This window comes from Melanostigma gelatinosum (assembly GCF_949748355.1).
Source record: "Melanostigma gelatinosum genome assembly, chromosome: 17".
NCBI lineage: Eukaryota > Metazoa > Chordata > Actinopteri > Perciformes > Zoarcidae > Melanostigma > Melanostigma gelatinosum.
In genome coordinates this window covers 5,398,121-5,413,405 of record NC_136650.1, presented here as the reverse complement: position 1 = coordinate 5,413,405, position 15,285 = coordinate 5,398,121, and the positions used below count along the sequence as shown (strand labels likewise).

The window sequence follows — 15,285 nt, the reverse complement described above, 5'->3', positions numbered from 1 at the left end:
GAGGACTTTTTATTCCTGCAAATCAAGGCTCTCGGGCAGAACGTTCTCAAATCCTTACACCTGAGACCGGCAGTCTGAACTCGGTACTTTAAAAAAGGTATACCGGCCGAATTACGTTGGTGTTATGGAGGAGCACCGACGCCCAGAGGTGCTTTCACACACTGAGTCAGGGCAATGGTGAGCCGAAAGCGGTCGCAAGTAAATGGACCTGCATTGTATCGCGCCTTTCGAGCCTTCTGACCATTCGCCCATCCACACACATTGGTACACTGATGGCAGGGGGCTACCATGACTACACTAATTCACATCCACACCCATTCATACGCCGATGGCACAGCCTCTGTCCTTAATGCGTTTTAAAGGTGGACCTCTTCAGGAGCGGTAAACAACCTACAATGTCTGCAGATGTGACTCTTTTGGCTCGTACAGGAAGGACATTTCTTGAATAAACACTGGGATGCGATGATGGGGTGTGTAACCAGCCTCTCTCACAGCAGACATTCTGACTTGTTATAGCAGAGACGGCACAACAGTAACTGATAACAGTGCTGATGGACGCGCTCCATTTAGGTGTGGCCGTAAGCCATGGCAGTGAGCCTTGGAGCTGGCACACCTAAATGGAACGCAGCCATCTTTCATGTTATTAGCTACACCTGTTTGAAGAGACTAGATGTCTGCAGTAAGAAGGCTCTGTTTCTCTAGATCAATAATAGCTGGATATGGGGCACAACAGCTGAACATACTAATGCCTAACGTATACTAACGTGTACTTCTGCACAGCCGAATGGATGGTTGAGAGCTGCAGAGACGCCCGAGCACACCCTGAAAAATGCACAGGAGCTCCTCATCATCATCCAACTCTTCCACCATTTTTTTCCAGCCATGCAATTGTGTTGGACCAGTGGTGGAGGTGAAATGTTGCCCTCTGTTTGTAGAGAGCGTGTGGCCAGTTCTTACACATTGCACCTTTAATATAGGAAAAGGTGGTGCATGCTGTGAAATGTTGAGGTTCACGTTTGCAACTTAAAGGTGCACAGATGCATGTTTACCTCCGTCTATACATTATTAAAAGGAGAACAGACTGAGTCAGAATACAGATATTCATGCCATCTAAATGATACATAATATAATGAATACTTGTTTCTTTTATTACTTAATACCACATGATGAATGCCATTATAAATTGGAGAAAGTCAAGTTTCTTTGCTAAATGTCACAGTGTGGCATGGGAAGCCACCTGAGTCCACACCCCCGGGTGACCAGACGTTTCTGTTTCCGTGCAGCTGTTCAGTACTACGGTGTCAAAACTCAGTCTGACACACAGCCAGAAGTCTCATGCCCATCTTAATCAGAGGCGGAGGACCTGATACAACCCCGGAACTCAGCCGTGAGAAGCTGGAGCTGGACCAGGACCCTCTGTGGTGAGCATGTGCACTGGACCGGCTAAAGGAGATATCAAACTCCATGTGCAGTTGTTGCAGCCCGTCTGCACACACGTACACACACAGACAAACGAGCAGCCAGGGAGTCAACCGTCAGCAGCTGAAAATAATCTGTTTACTACTGCCACTCCTTCCGGCTTCTATCACACATTCAAAATGAGCAAACAGTTTATGTGAGCAATAAAACACAACAACATATCCAGAAATCAGAGAAACGGTGATGATCCTCCTTGAATCTGTTATTTCAGTGAGTCGGAAGTGACCCGGTCTTTCAGCATCTAGCAGCATATGAACTCTGTGTGGACGATGTATATTTTTAGAACGTAACCACACTTAAGTAAAGAGCAAATGAAATGCTGCTTCTGTCGTTATGCTCGCCCAGTCCCGCCCCCGTGTGCTCTCTTTTCTCTGTCTGATGAAGTGTGGAGAACAATTACGCTCCTCAGTTCACCCGACTCCCGGTCCACAGTCTGCAGTGCAAAAGAAGGTTCCTATATTATTGCATTTACATGCATCCATTTAAAAAACATTTGATCATAATGAGTTTGAATGGTGACTTGAGCATGTTGCATGAAGCTTTGACGATTTGTTGCAATAGTTACTGGTATTTTAATATATATTTTACACTAGTTAGTGTCGACCAGAGCTAACCAAGAGAACTGGATACAGGAAGAGCGCCGCGCTTTGAGGACAATTTGACATAGTGGACAAAACGGTAAATCAACTTCCTATTACAAACACTTAAATAGCCCTTATTTGATTCATTAGGTCCTTTTGGTTATAAAATGCATGAATAGCCAAATTCAAAGTTCCTTCCAGAGGCTTAACGAACTGTCATTTATGTGAGCGAGCCGGAGCGGTTGGGAGGCGGAGTTAAAGGAAACTCTAGTGAGCCTGCTCTGTGTGCCACCACTGAGCAACTTTGATAGGACTGAACGAGGCCCCGCCTCCGACGCTGTGTCCATCCATGGCACTAACACGCACCAGACAGCCAATCAGGACCAAGCATTGTATATGGATACACATGTTATAATACCTGTTATATTATGACCCCTACAGCTAGCCTATGCAGCCTTATAGCATCTCTTGCATGCAACGTATTTGTAGCAGTTCGTAAACTCAGAGTAAACTAACTTTGTTGACGCTTCTGTAGTTCTGTCACTTAGTGGGAGACACCATCGCTGTCAACTTACTGATGCTGGGAGGCTGATATTAAACTACAAGGCGTGAACACAAGAGAGCACCAAGAGAGTAACGTGTGTGTGTGTGTGTGTGTGTGTGTGTGTGTGTGTGTGCGTGCGTGCGTGCGTGCGTGTGTGTGTGTGTGTGTGTTCTTTGAGACACGTTCACACAGAAGAAAGAAAGAGCTCTTAACAGGGAGACACCAACACGGGAGGAATTCACAGAATGTGCCAAGATGGAAAATGGATTGTGAGGTCCACTGTCCTTCAGATCTACAACCGTGAAAGAGACACATTCAGGCCGTCCTTCTGCCTTTTGTGTAGCACTGACGGAGATCCACTAGAGGCTGTTCTAGGGCCACCTGGATGAGGATTACAACCATTTTTTTAAAGGGCCAGGAAATTTATCTGCAAAGTGTTTCTGGGTATGATACGATTTTAAATTGTATTTCTGTCAACTTGTTTTTACTTTGACCAGGATGAACTTGTGACATATAAACTGCAGACCGGAGCATTTTCTCAGCTCATGGTGAGCCTTTTAATCCTCTGATTGAAGTAAAAACAAGTTGTAGTGTTTTCAAATGACACGGTGATATTTTGAATATCAGCATTTTGACGACGATTGTATCTCGATAAGTCGGCGACATGATTCACCTACGAGCTCGTTCTTTCTCGGCCTTGAGAATTGGATGGAAAGGTGAGACACAATCAGTGTAAATGTGGTTATTGTTGAATCACTGCTGCAGACCCACGAGTAAATAACCTTCCCACGTTTTCAGCAGTAGCTGGGCGTGGACTCATGGAAAAGGCAGCAGTGCTTTGTCAAACTCAGGCACCCTGCTGAAGGAGAACTTGCCAGTCAGCTCACTGCTGACATTCCTGGCATTAGTCTGGCTTACTGGAGCATGCCAGAACCAGGGTGTTAGCGCCATTGTTCCACAGCCCAGGACCCTCACACTGTACACGGGTTAGGCTGAAGGATGAACAGTCGACACATGGTGAGACTCTTCTGAAGGTGGCACTTCGTAAAAGACAGATTGATGTTTTCCTACTGCATGGTGGTATTGAAGAAATGAATCAATACCCAAAATGCACACAGCGTGCTGCAGGAATGACGTATTGTTGTGGGCTAACCAGGAAGTTAGCATTGCATTGGTTCCGATGGGAAAGAGCCAATGGGATATTTCCACTGGATTTTTGATTATTGTAGAAAATACACTTTTATGATACTTACACTTTTTGTTCAGTAAGATAATCTTCACAAGTGAACACCGATTTTATGATTGTTGAAGGGTGAATGCAATCAGCAGAAGTAAAAAGTTAACGCTAGGCTATGAACACACTACACCACAGTCACAGGAGCGCCAGTAAAAGGGGTATTTACTGTTTTTACTTACTTATTTATGGGCATCTTACCAAAAACCCATCGACTTTAAGACGAGGGAACCAGAAGTGCAAAAATGCTGACTCATTGTCGGGTTTTAGGGCTCATTCCAGCGCCCCTCTTCATGTGGGGATACAACGCTACAGAGCACAACTCTTTAGTTGGAATGGTACTTCAGTTTATTTTTGCATCCACTCACAATCTTTCATAGCTCCACCACACAGAGCACACAGTCGGGATGAAATGACAGTTTGTGTCCGACTGTCTCCTGGAAACAGAAGTCGACCAGACACATTTATCCGCCGGTGACATCATCCCCACAGGCAGATGAGAAAGACATCCTTTCATAGTGTCACTGCTGTCGGTCAATATCGTACCTGACGGCATCATTCTCAGTGACTTCACACTGTCAAATAAACTTCATTGATTATTCTTCTTTCTTTTTACTTTTGGCATTAAAAGTAACAGATACAGCAACAGTTAAAGCAGATGTGCAGGAAGCAGGAAGAGAATCAAACACCTGATTGTGTGTTTTTGTCATCAAGTGATTTTGATCATTGACAGGTCTAGAATTATGACAAATGCTGCATGTTAACCAGTCAAACATGTCTACAAAGTTGCTCGCTTTGACTGCTCGCAATTTTACAAAATGAGGACAGTTATATTTGTCACATTTTAGCTGTATTTTCATAGGTCTAGGTTTATTGAAAACTGACTAGCTCAACATTTCTGCAACAGACCTCTTTTATTCAATTTTAAACATTTCAAAAAAGCAGTGAAATGATAAAAGAAAAACATGGATTCAACCACATCTCGGGGATGATGAAGACCATGAGATGTGGTCGAAAGCTTTTCTGATTCAGTTTTAGAGTAAAAATCTCTTGTTACAATGAATATTTTGCATTCTGGTTAGTTAGGTGATCAACGTCAGCTGTTATTGACTCCCTGGTTTGAGAGGACACTGATCCTCTGCTCCAACACAAATCCCATCTCAGTTACAGCCGCTCTCCTCGTCCCCTCTCGGCTCAGTTCACTGTACGCTGGTTCATGGTTCAACCTTTCTGTACACTAAACTGTTCCACAGAAGAAAGCAGAGAGTAAAGAAACTAATTACATCCCGATGTCATTAATCATCAAAGGGGATTCTGACTCCGTGGAAGAATGTGGACTGATCCAATACTGCCAGATAAAGTGGCATGACCTGCAACCTGCTCTTTCTGCAGGAGCAGTGCTGCTTCAAAACTCACAACTGTCACGCATTTTATCTTCTCCGATGTAAAAGCTTTCTACATTTGGCACTATAACACCTTTTTTAGGGGGGTGTGTTGGCCATGGCGTAATGTTTAAAATGTCTATTGGACCTCTTACCAATCAGAATCCAGTATTCACTGTGGCCTTTGCTTCTTTTCACATTATTTTCATGGTCATTAGCTTCCATTTAGGAGAATTTCACAGTACATAGTTTCTCTTTGCGTATGAATCAGCTGTGAACAAAAGTATTCCGACATCATTTTGTGTCCATGTGGTTCTTTATCTTGAACGACTAGTTGACCAAGAAATTAATATTCAGCCGTTCCTTACAATCATGTGAATACTGAAAAAAAAATAGGTTGATAAATAAGTTGACTGAGAAAATGAGCAGATGACGCATTAATTGTTCATGTCAGTAAACAGGAAACAAATTACAAACATGTCTGGTCACATTAGCTCCAATGTGAGGATTTACTTTCATAATTTGAGTCTTCATTGGTTGGTTGGAACCAGCAGTTTGAAGTAGCTCTCTGTGGCTCTGGGAACTTGTTTGTTACTAAACTACAAACCTATTCATCTTAAAAAAATGAATGAATGGGTTAATACATTGTAAAACGAGCAAAAAAAAGGAAAGCAAAATGTATTTATTTATTGGTGTATTTTTACAGGAACAGTGCACATTCCCGTAAATGTTAGCCAAGAGGCTATTTTCCTTTGTGGTCCAAAGGCAGATGCTACAACGTCAACCTAAAAACAGAATATAAGACACAATGTTTTCACTAATCGGATAGTCGTGTTCAATTACTCCACATACACAAGCAAACACATCATGTGCTCGACACACAATATGTTTCAGCTGCACATGTGAACAAACAGAGACCAAACAGGTCATCTCACAAACTCATGTGAAGTAGCAGACAGGTGAGAGGATTTCCGGGTAATCTACGGCACACTGAGCCGTCCTGTTGGCACGGAACTGTGGGATGGAGTGAAGGTGCGAACATATGTGGAGATAATATACGAGTGCGTCCTCTGTCAATGGAGGTCACCACACCCAGAGGCCCGAAAGGGACACACAAGTGACCCGGACATTTTAGTGACTTCATGAAAGAATAGCGTGCTTCTCTGTCGGTTAAGAAAAGTCCCCCAGACATAACAAACAAACACACACACTGAGGTCCAGCTGGATGAATGCTGTTTGTCTTTGTCACTATGGCGATCATTCTGACAGACAGAAGAAGACACAGAGACACCCTCGGGGATCAAGCTCTCTCTCTGAAATAACACTCCGTCAACGTCTCGGTTCATGCACGCAGACTAAATCTAAATTCCATGACTGGAACTTTCCTCTAGTCCAGCGGTTCCCAAACTTTTTAGGCCACGCACCCCCTTCTACATCCCGACCGGGTTCACGCACCCCCAACCCCCCCCCCCCCCCCCCACACACACACACACCTTAAAAAAAAAAAGCAACAGAGCCGCATAAAAATCGGACGAATGAGAGAACAGTTTGCTCGCGCGTGGCGTTTGTTTACAAGATAAAAAACACAAAAACTCTTCCTGCACCGTGCCTTCGAAAAGGTAACGGACGTAACGTTACGAAGGTAACGGACGATTGGCCAGATTGGCCACATCTGTAGGCTCGTCTACTTGCAGAGAGTGAAACTCACTCTTCTTCACGCGACCGACTAATGTAGCCAGGATGTCTTCGGACAAAGCATCGATGCGCGCGACAGTGTTGTTGGACACCGGGATCACGTCCAACTTTTTCGCTTCTCTCTCTCCAATCATACATTCCACCATCTCTTTAACATTTTTCCCTCTCCACCACCGCCTCTCCTTCTCCCTATTACGCGGTCAGAATACTACCACAACACGCCGCCTGTCTTCGGCAGAAATGCGCTCATCCACGCACGGGAACAACACCGAGTTGTAATATATACGTCCATAACACCCCGCCACTCTCGGCTCATACCTCCCCAGCAACGAGGCACATCACCCGGTCACAATACCTCCAGAATGTCCCCCGGGTGAAATCCGGGACTTGGTTTTATGGTTCCGAGTGGCGGGCGATCACTCGTTGGCGCTGGGACGCGAGGTCTCCAGCCGTCCCCGCCGCGAGGCACCCGATCGTCAGGTCTTCAGCCCTCGGAACAGGCCGCGGGTCAACAACTCGTGGGTGGCGGGGTAGAGGCGAGGCAGATCACAGAAAAATAATAAAGACTAGAGTACAGCAAAGATATGTTGATGAGAAATGTATTTGTACGTCAAACACAAACGTAATCAGGGAGAAAATACGTTCGTGGTAAAACGTAATTGAGAATGCATTTTAGTTTTGGGGGAACGTATTTTTTCGGAGACAGGACTGCACCGCCATTACATTTTTCCTCTCGCGCACCCCCTAGAGGCAGCTCGCGCACCCCACTTTGGGAATCCCTGCTCTAGACCAACCACACGCACACAGCCTGCTGTCCATGCAGCGCAGAGAGACTGAAGAATTGAATACCGCTGCTTAAAAATTCGACAATTTCCACATAATCGTCCAACAGCTACAGTCCGACTCATTTGTCTGATTGGTTTGAAACGGTCATTAAATGGCTGTTTCTTGTAGCGCGTGTTAATGCTGATCAGATTATGTCTGAAGATGATTGACAGCTCACAACAAGCCGACAGCAGACATAGTCATTTCACTTTAGGAGCCTCTTTCAGGGTTGAAGACAAACAGTCCATTGAAACAAGAGTTTACACAGTGAGCCATGTGTAGCCTATAGCGCCAACTGTAGTTTATGCACTTCAAACCAGTTGCTGGAAACGCACAGATGAGTACATTTACATACATATTTGTATTCTTTGTCTGATAGCTTTCTAATATATGCATTACTGTTGGAAATATAACATAGCCTCCCAGCCCTGATTTCATTACAGCACACAATATTTCCTCCAAATCCCAAAACCTCCTCCAGCCTCCATGTGGATGTTTTCAAACTAAAATCTGAACTTCTACATTGTAAAAAGCTTACTGCTAAAGTTATGTGTTTTGATGAAGCATTGATGCATACGAGTCGTTTTCTGTGTGCACAACATGCGTGCATTGCTTGAGGACGAGCGCTATTTTTGAATTTGAGATCAAGTTGCATGAAACTGATCTGAGGCAAGTACTGAAAGTGAAGTGTGGAGGGGGCTCCTCTGTGGACGCTCCGGCTCAACAGTGATTTACAAGATAAACTTATCACAGCCCTTTTAGAAGTGAACCCTGCTGGTATTCTCTCTCACACACACACACACACACGGAGGGGTCTGTTGTATCTGCAGGCCTATTTAAGAGTGTTTAGAAGGGGGAGTGGGACACTGAATACATTTAAAATCCACCTTGGGTTGAATTTAATCACATGCCGACCTCCACTCTGCAGAGCAAACACAAGGACGAGATCAGCAAAGACTATTGTCATCGTCTTGTGAAACACAGTTTAGCTGGAAGTTAAAATGACGAATGGGGTAACACAATGGTGATTGAGCATATGGATAACTGATATCAGTATTACAATATTTAAATGTTTGCAGTATTACGAACTGGATGTCTGTGGCGACATTGCTGGAAGAAATGCTGTATTAAGTTACTGTGAATCCAAACCCAACATTTCCTGCTGAAGTAGAATGTGTTAGTCCGTGAGCGTGACACTGACCGCTATCGTTCAGCATGTGAACACATCCAGTAACGTTATACGTTCAGCAGCTAGCGTAGCATAGAAGTGTTGATGTGCTATACTCTGCTAATGTTAGCTCCACGGGCTTTTACTTAGAAACATAACATTTAAGAAATGTATATCTCTTTCCAACCTCTCCGGGTAACGAGCACCATGACTAGCTATGACTAGCATGACTACGGTAGCTATCAAATCCACTATAGCAGCCCGAACATGAGGGAAATCTGAAACCATTGCATGAGAGTCGAAGGAGCCGGCTAGATTAGCTTGATGCTACGCTAGGACTGGCCTTCTGTGTCTTCATGAGTGTCTTTCTGCCTTAAATAATTACCCTCTTATCTGCGCCGTTTAGTTTTGGAGATTTTATGTTTATTTCAGTTTATTATAAAAGAGTATTCGCCACCTCAGGGCTTGAAATTAAGCTTTTTCAGCTACTTACCCAAAGGGCAAGTGGCTGAGGTGTTTTACTTGCCCCATAGCCAAAGTCACTTGTCGAAAATTGAAAATCGGGCATGTTAAAATCGGCAACTAGAAAGCACTGATGGCGATCTCCCAATCACATATTTTTCACTTGTCTGATCGGACCCCTGGATGAGACATTCCACACAGAGGGTACTTGCCCTGCAAGCAAGCAACTGTTGATGTTGAGCCCTGCACCTAGTTTTCTCTTTAGTTTACAATGATGATCTATTCATCTTAAAAGCAAAAAGTTTGAGGAAAAAGTCTGTTACTTTGAAAATAATTCGTGGATATTTGGCAGCAAAACCACCAACTGAACTTGAAAGAATGCTTACTTGAGGCTCAGAGGTCACCTGAGTCTGAGGCGGGGTCATGGCGTTCGTGTTGGTAGATCTACTGTATTTAAATCCTTCCATCCTGCAATGGTCCTGCCTCAGTATTTCAGACTTTCTAAGTACTTCATTGCGAGGATGAACAATGCAGCCACACCGCTTTAATGGCAAAATCTCGTTCTAAAAGGAGATATCCAACATTTGCAATATGTGACTTGTATTCCAAAGACGTTGATTGCACACAAAATACTTTGATGCTGCAATACTACGAACATTTGTAACGGGAAAGACTTTTATCATTTAGTTATTGCAGCCTTTTGATCTCACTGAGCTAAATGTCAAAAGTGGTCTTAGTCTTTCAACCAGAATAACTTGAAGACTGACAGCGTAAACTGCTGGGATATATTTGTTGTGAGTATTTACAGCAGAGCTGCTTGTTGTACACTAATAGATCTGTTCAGTTACTGTTATAAACCAGAGCTCCACTCAACCACGCCATCATTCCCAAGGGAATTTCACCTGTTGCAATAGCTTATGCAACTAGACCTCCCAAGACAAGAACACCAACTTGATTAATGTGAGATAACGTCATTTCGTTTTGGAAAAAACATTCACATTCAACCTCCCAGCGGTAAATACAAGTTGTACATGAGGCATATTATTTTAGGATCCTATATCTCTCACCACTCTTACGTCAGTCGATCGTTATCGACAGATATTCAGTAGAAATTTGCGACTAGCAGATTGCCATGAATGCTCTCTTGGTGCCGATCCCTGATAATGCTACATTGTGAACAACAAATGTGTGTTGGAGAGCTAGTAACGTTAGCAGCACCGCTAACAGCTAACATACGGAGGTTGCATTCAGTTACATTATGGTGCGTTCAGGCTCCTGTTCAATGAAAATGACAATTTGGCGAAGGTATATTAACCTTATCATGATGTGTTCAAATGTTATCTTGTAAAAGTTAACGTACAATGAAGTACAATGACAAAATGTATCAACCAAAACACTATCTTTGATTTCCTAATCACATGAATTGTCTGTTTTTATGCAAATAAACACTATAAATGACTATAACAAAGGAAAAGGATAACATCTAGAACTTTTTATGAGTTACACTTAAAATATTTTTGGACCGGTGGTGAAAAAATAATACTCTGGAGCTTTGTAGAGTAGCTGCTGTAACAAAACAAAACACGGATCCTCGATGATCAGCAATTGGTATCAGCAGCAAAATAAATGTGATCGGGACATCTCTAAAAGTTATATGTAACTCTCCTCTGATCCGAACCCCGACTCACAACCGTGATACGATCAGAACCGCGAGTCTTATGATCCGTTGCACCCCTATTATCCAGTCATGCTAATAATTACACCTGCGTTCAATAAATGAGTAATATCAGTTGCAGGTTATTTATGACTCATGAATGAAACTACATTTGGAAATGTTTCTTTCAACAAATAAAAAAAAAAACACGTTTCCCTGCTTCTCCTGACATGACATGAACACAGCATTAAGTGGCCCTTACTTGAGTCATTCAGTTCACACACAGTCATCTACACACACACAGATTCAAGCAGTGGCTTGGGAGAAAGGAGCCGTCATCTCATCACAAACCCCAAAACAATAAACACACTTTTAGCTCGAAAACCAGATCAGCTTCACACCACAGTTGATGAAACACCTTTCCCTCTCTTCAAACATCACCTCCCTCCTTTCACACAGAGATGTGTCCAGACTTTTCCACTAGCTCTGGATGTACAATTATCTAAAACAAATAGCATCAAGCCAAAAACAGGAGCGAGTAACAGGAAGTTGACTGGAGGCTGTGATGGGGGGGGGGGGGGGGGGGGGGCAGAAGACTGGTGCCAGAGCGACACAGCAGGAGCTCTGCCCACAGTGACACACAGTAGGCAACCGCATGGGAAGGAAAGGACTAGACCGTTGGGACTGGATGGACCGATGCTGTTCCCAGCATACACACACACACACAGACGAGGCCCATTTGCCCTTTTGATTCTGTTGTATGTGGGGTGGAAATTGTGCAGTCATAATTTCTGCTTTTATTTCTCACCTATTTTTAACCAGAGATTTAGCTGGAAATCCATGCTGCCTCTCGGCAACAATGCCTTGCTTTGATATCGCTACACACAGAGAACCTTAAAAGACCTCCACAGTACAAATGACTTGTGGCTCCACAGAAAGAGAGCTGCTCCTTCACTTGTGCCCGACTCTACATATGGATGGCAAGTGGAATAAGAGAGCACAGCTGTTCGTCCTAGCCCACATCAAGTCCAGATGTTGCTGTAATTCACCTGCCTCTAATTGCACATTGAGCTTGAGAGTGACACATATAGGCAAGAGGTCTGTGGCTTTCATTGTAAAAGCGACAGAGTCTGGATTGGAAAGAAATAATGAAGTAAATACAGCTTTTCATATGTAGTAATCTGGAGTACCATCATGGTACGTCACATGAGGCGCTTCTTTGGGTGCTACATGGTCATGATGGAAGGGCGCTTGAGCATCGGTCAACTTGGACATTGTATGACAGCATTGATCGGGGCTGCAGCAGAAGCCTTTCAACAGTTCATCTATTCCAGCTTTCCTTTGACAGATTTTACATTCATCTATTTGGTGCATCTATTTGGTGCATCTATTTGGTTGATCAGGCTTCCTGAAATGATGAACACTATCGAGTCATGGCGGTGTGTTTACCCAGACATAGTCATGTGAACGTCCTTCTGATGAGTCGTCTCGTTGGCTGGTAGCTCCCATCACTCATGTTGCTCTGTTGGACCTGTGCCAGGCAACCAAAGGCCAAATGTCCCCCCTCTCTGTGCTCGGTCCACAGTGATTCCCCAGCAAGCATGCAAAGGCGGCTGCCAGCTCAGAGGAGGGCACAGGCTTGTGTTTTATTGACGTGTGATTGCTGAACCTGAAAGCCACAGCACAGCCTCCTGCATCTCAGAGAGACATCTTTCCATTCAGCTCTCACAAATCACCGCAGAGGAAACCACTGTAGTGACACTGTGTCACTTCCACCAGTTTGAAACTATGATAATAAAGATTTGATACCCAACTTTGTCCAGCAGCTCTTTGCAAACGTGTCAGACAATATTCAATGTCTACAATAGAAATGCTATACTTCCTGTTTCTACGTCCCACATGAAGTTTTCTTTAACAATTAATGCCGGTAAATCAGTCAACAGCTATACTCACACCAAACCTCCCATTCACACATACTGTCATTTGAGTTATGTACAGTGAACACCACTGAAGAAGAGAAGGGGGGGTGCTGTTACCTTTATACTTTTCCCTGACGGTCTCATAGGCCTGCACATAGTCCTGCTCCTCTGACAGCCGCTGACCGGGCTCAAACATGGGCATGGACATGGCTGACGCTGAGTGTGGAGTTAGGGCACCTCTCTTCACACTGTCCACCCTCTCTGTCCTCCTGCAGTGCTGCTGAAAGCCCTCCCGGCTGTTTGTCCACCTATCTGTCTGTCCCCACCCACCCACAGTCACAGTTTTCCCTCTGAAGCTGTAGGTTTCATTCCAGACCACCACCACTCCCCTCCTCAGCTTGAGAAATACCCACACACACGCACACACACTTATCAGACCCTCCCTCTTAAAGGCACAGCGGCGGACGCTCACCACAAAGATAGAGATACCGGTCTGAAGCAGACCAGCAGATCCCACAAACACACACACACACACATACACCGCACGCGCCCACTCCACCCCAGATAGAGACACACATGGCTACCTCGATGAAAAAGCAAATGACGGAGCTGCGTGGGGTTATTTGAGTTCCTGCTGCTGGAGAAACGAGGGCAAGGCACACCAAGTGGATCCTGAACTATTCACAGCTTTAAAAACAACAACACTTACATGGTTCTCCTCAAAGTCACGTCACAGCCCCAAATCTGAATGACGGCAGATTTTCACGTTTTAGTGCCAGAGGACCACACCTCTTCGGTCCAGAGCTAAACACTGGGTCAGTGCTGGACCACAGAGCTCAAAGACAAACAACTCGGAATGTGTGTCAAGTTTACAACCACAGCAAAGGACACTAAAGCTGAAGACAGAACTTTTAATTCAGAAAAAACATCCGTGTGATGTCTTGCCCAAAAGCCAAGACTTGTGCCGACGTATACTGAAATGTCGCAGTATAAAACATCACGTCATATGATTATTAAGTATTATGTGATGTGACATTTCAGTATACTTCGGCACAAGTCTCGTATATGTACTGCTCATCAGCCAAAACGTAAACATCTGATAATATCTATCAACTTTAACTGCCCAGCTCGGATTTAGGTGTGGGAAACTGAAAATGAATCAAATTCCAGCCATTTACAGTGAGAGATACAGTATGAAGAGATTCCAATCATTTTAATAATAATAATAATAATACATTTTATTTATATAGCGCTTTTCATGACACTCAAAGACACTTTACATTAAAATCATCATATATAAAAACAATAAACTAAAAACAGAGTACACAATAATAGTCACACATTAAAAGCAGTTTTGAACAGGTGAGTTTTGATTTCTGATTTGAATGTGGAAAGGTCAGTGCAATCTCGAATGTTTGTTTTAGACGCGTAAGGTCCACAGTGCCAAGTAAAGATCCACTCTTGCGTTGAAAGAGCTCACAGACTCTCTCAGATGAAGCAGTGACAACAGCAGGTCAGGGTGCCAAGAGAAAGTGCAGCTACAATAGAGAAGTGGTGCTTGGAAGAACTTCTCTCCAAAAGGAAAAGTTCACAGGAAATTGAATCACTCATAGAGTATTTCCTTATCAACAGTACCAGAACTTCAGTTGCCTGGTGGTGAGGGTAAGGCATGATTGTTGAGAGGTAAGCTAAATAAGATTGAAGATTTGTTTTATGAATTGCTTTTTTTACTGCTGCTTTAAAATCAACATATCTATCGCGGACCACAGACTGTATATAGGAAGTGGCCGTAGTCGTGGTGACGTCACCCATTGGTTTGTGGACTGACATTTTGAAGCCTCGAAGTTCCGCCATCTTGGCTTTTTGCAACCAGTGAATGGAAGTGACCTTATTTGACCATATACGGCTCTGGTTACGACCTGTCAATCACCGTGTAGCTCCGCCCCAAAGCATCCCCTGCTTTATGGTCTGTTTGACTCTAAATCAGGGGTGTCCAAACTACGGCCCGCGGGCCAAGTACGGCCCGCGGTCCATTTTTAATTGGCCCGCAGCAACTTCTAAAAATATAATGTAATATGGCCCACACTTGAAACTTGCGCTTGACTGTATTGTACTTCTTAGTTTCACCACTAGGTGGAGATACTGTGTTGAACAAGGCAGCTTCTCCACAAAATAAGAGCAATCAAAGAAACGTTTAGCCCCGGATGATGACACGTCCTACACTGGTGCCGAGCGAGAACAGACAAGCTGTGTGGAGTTATAACAGATAGGGCTCCAGCTATGAAAGGCGAGCGCAAGAGAGCGGAGGTGAGGCTGTTAAAATGCAGCGTATCACCCACCAA

At 44.0% G+C, this 15,285-nt stretch overlaps 1 protein-coding gene across 3 annotated transcripts in view; it reads right to left on the bottom strand.

Moving 5' to 3' along the window:
- The window catches only part of pleca (plectin a), a 78,688-nt gene extending 65,497 nt beyond the window's left edge, over positions 1-13,191 (bottom strand). For all 3 annotated transcript variants that reach the window (XM_079288415.1, XM_079288417.1, XM_079288416.1), the window contains exon 1: positions 13,061-13,191. In XM_079288415.1, the coding sequence (XP_079144541.1) occupies positions 13,061-13,151 (91 nt within the window). In that variant the 5' untranslated portion in view covers positions 13,152-13,191. The remainder of the gene's footprint in view (positions 1-13,060) is intronic.
- Between the last annotated feature and the right edge of the window lie 2,094 nt (positions 13,192-15,285).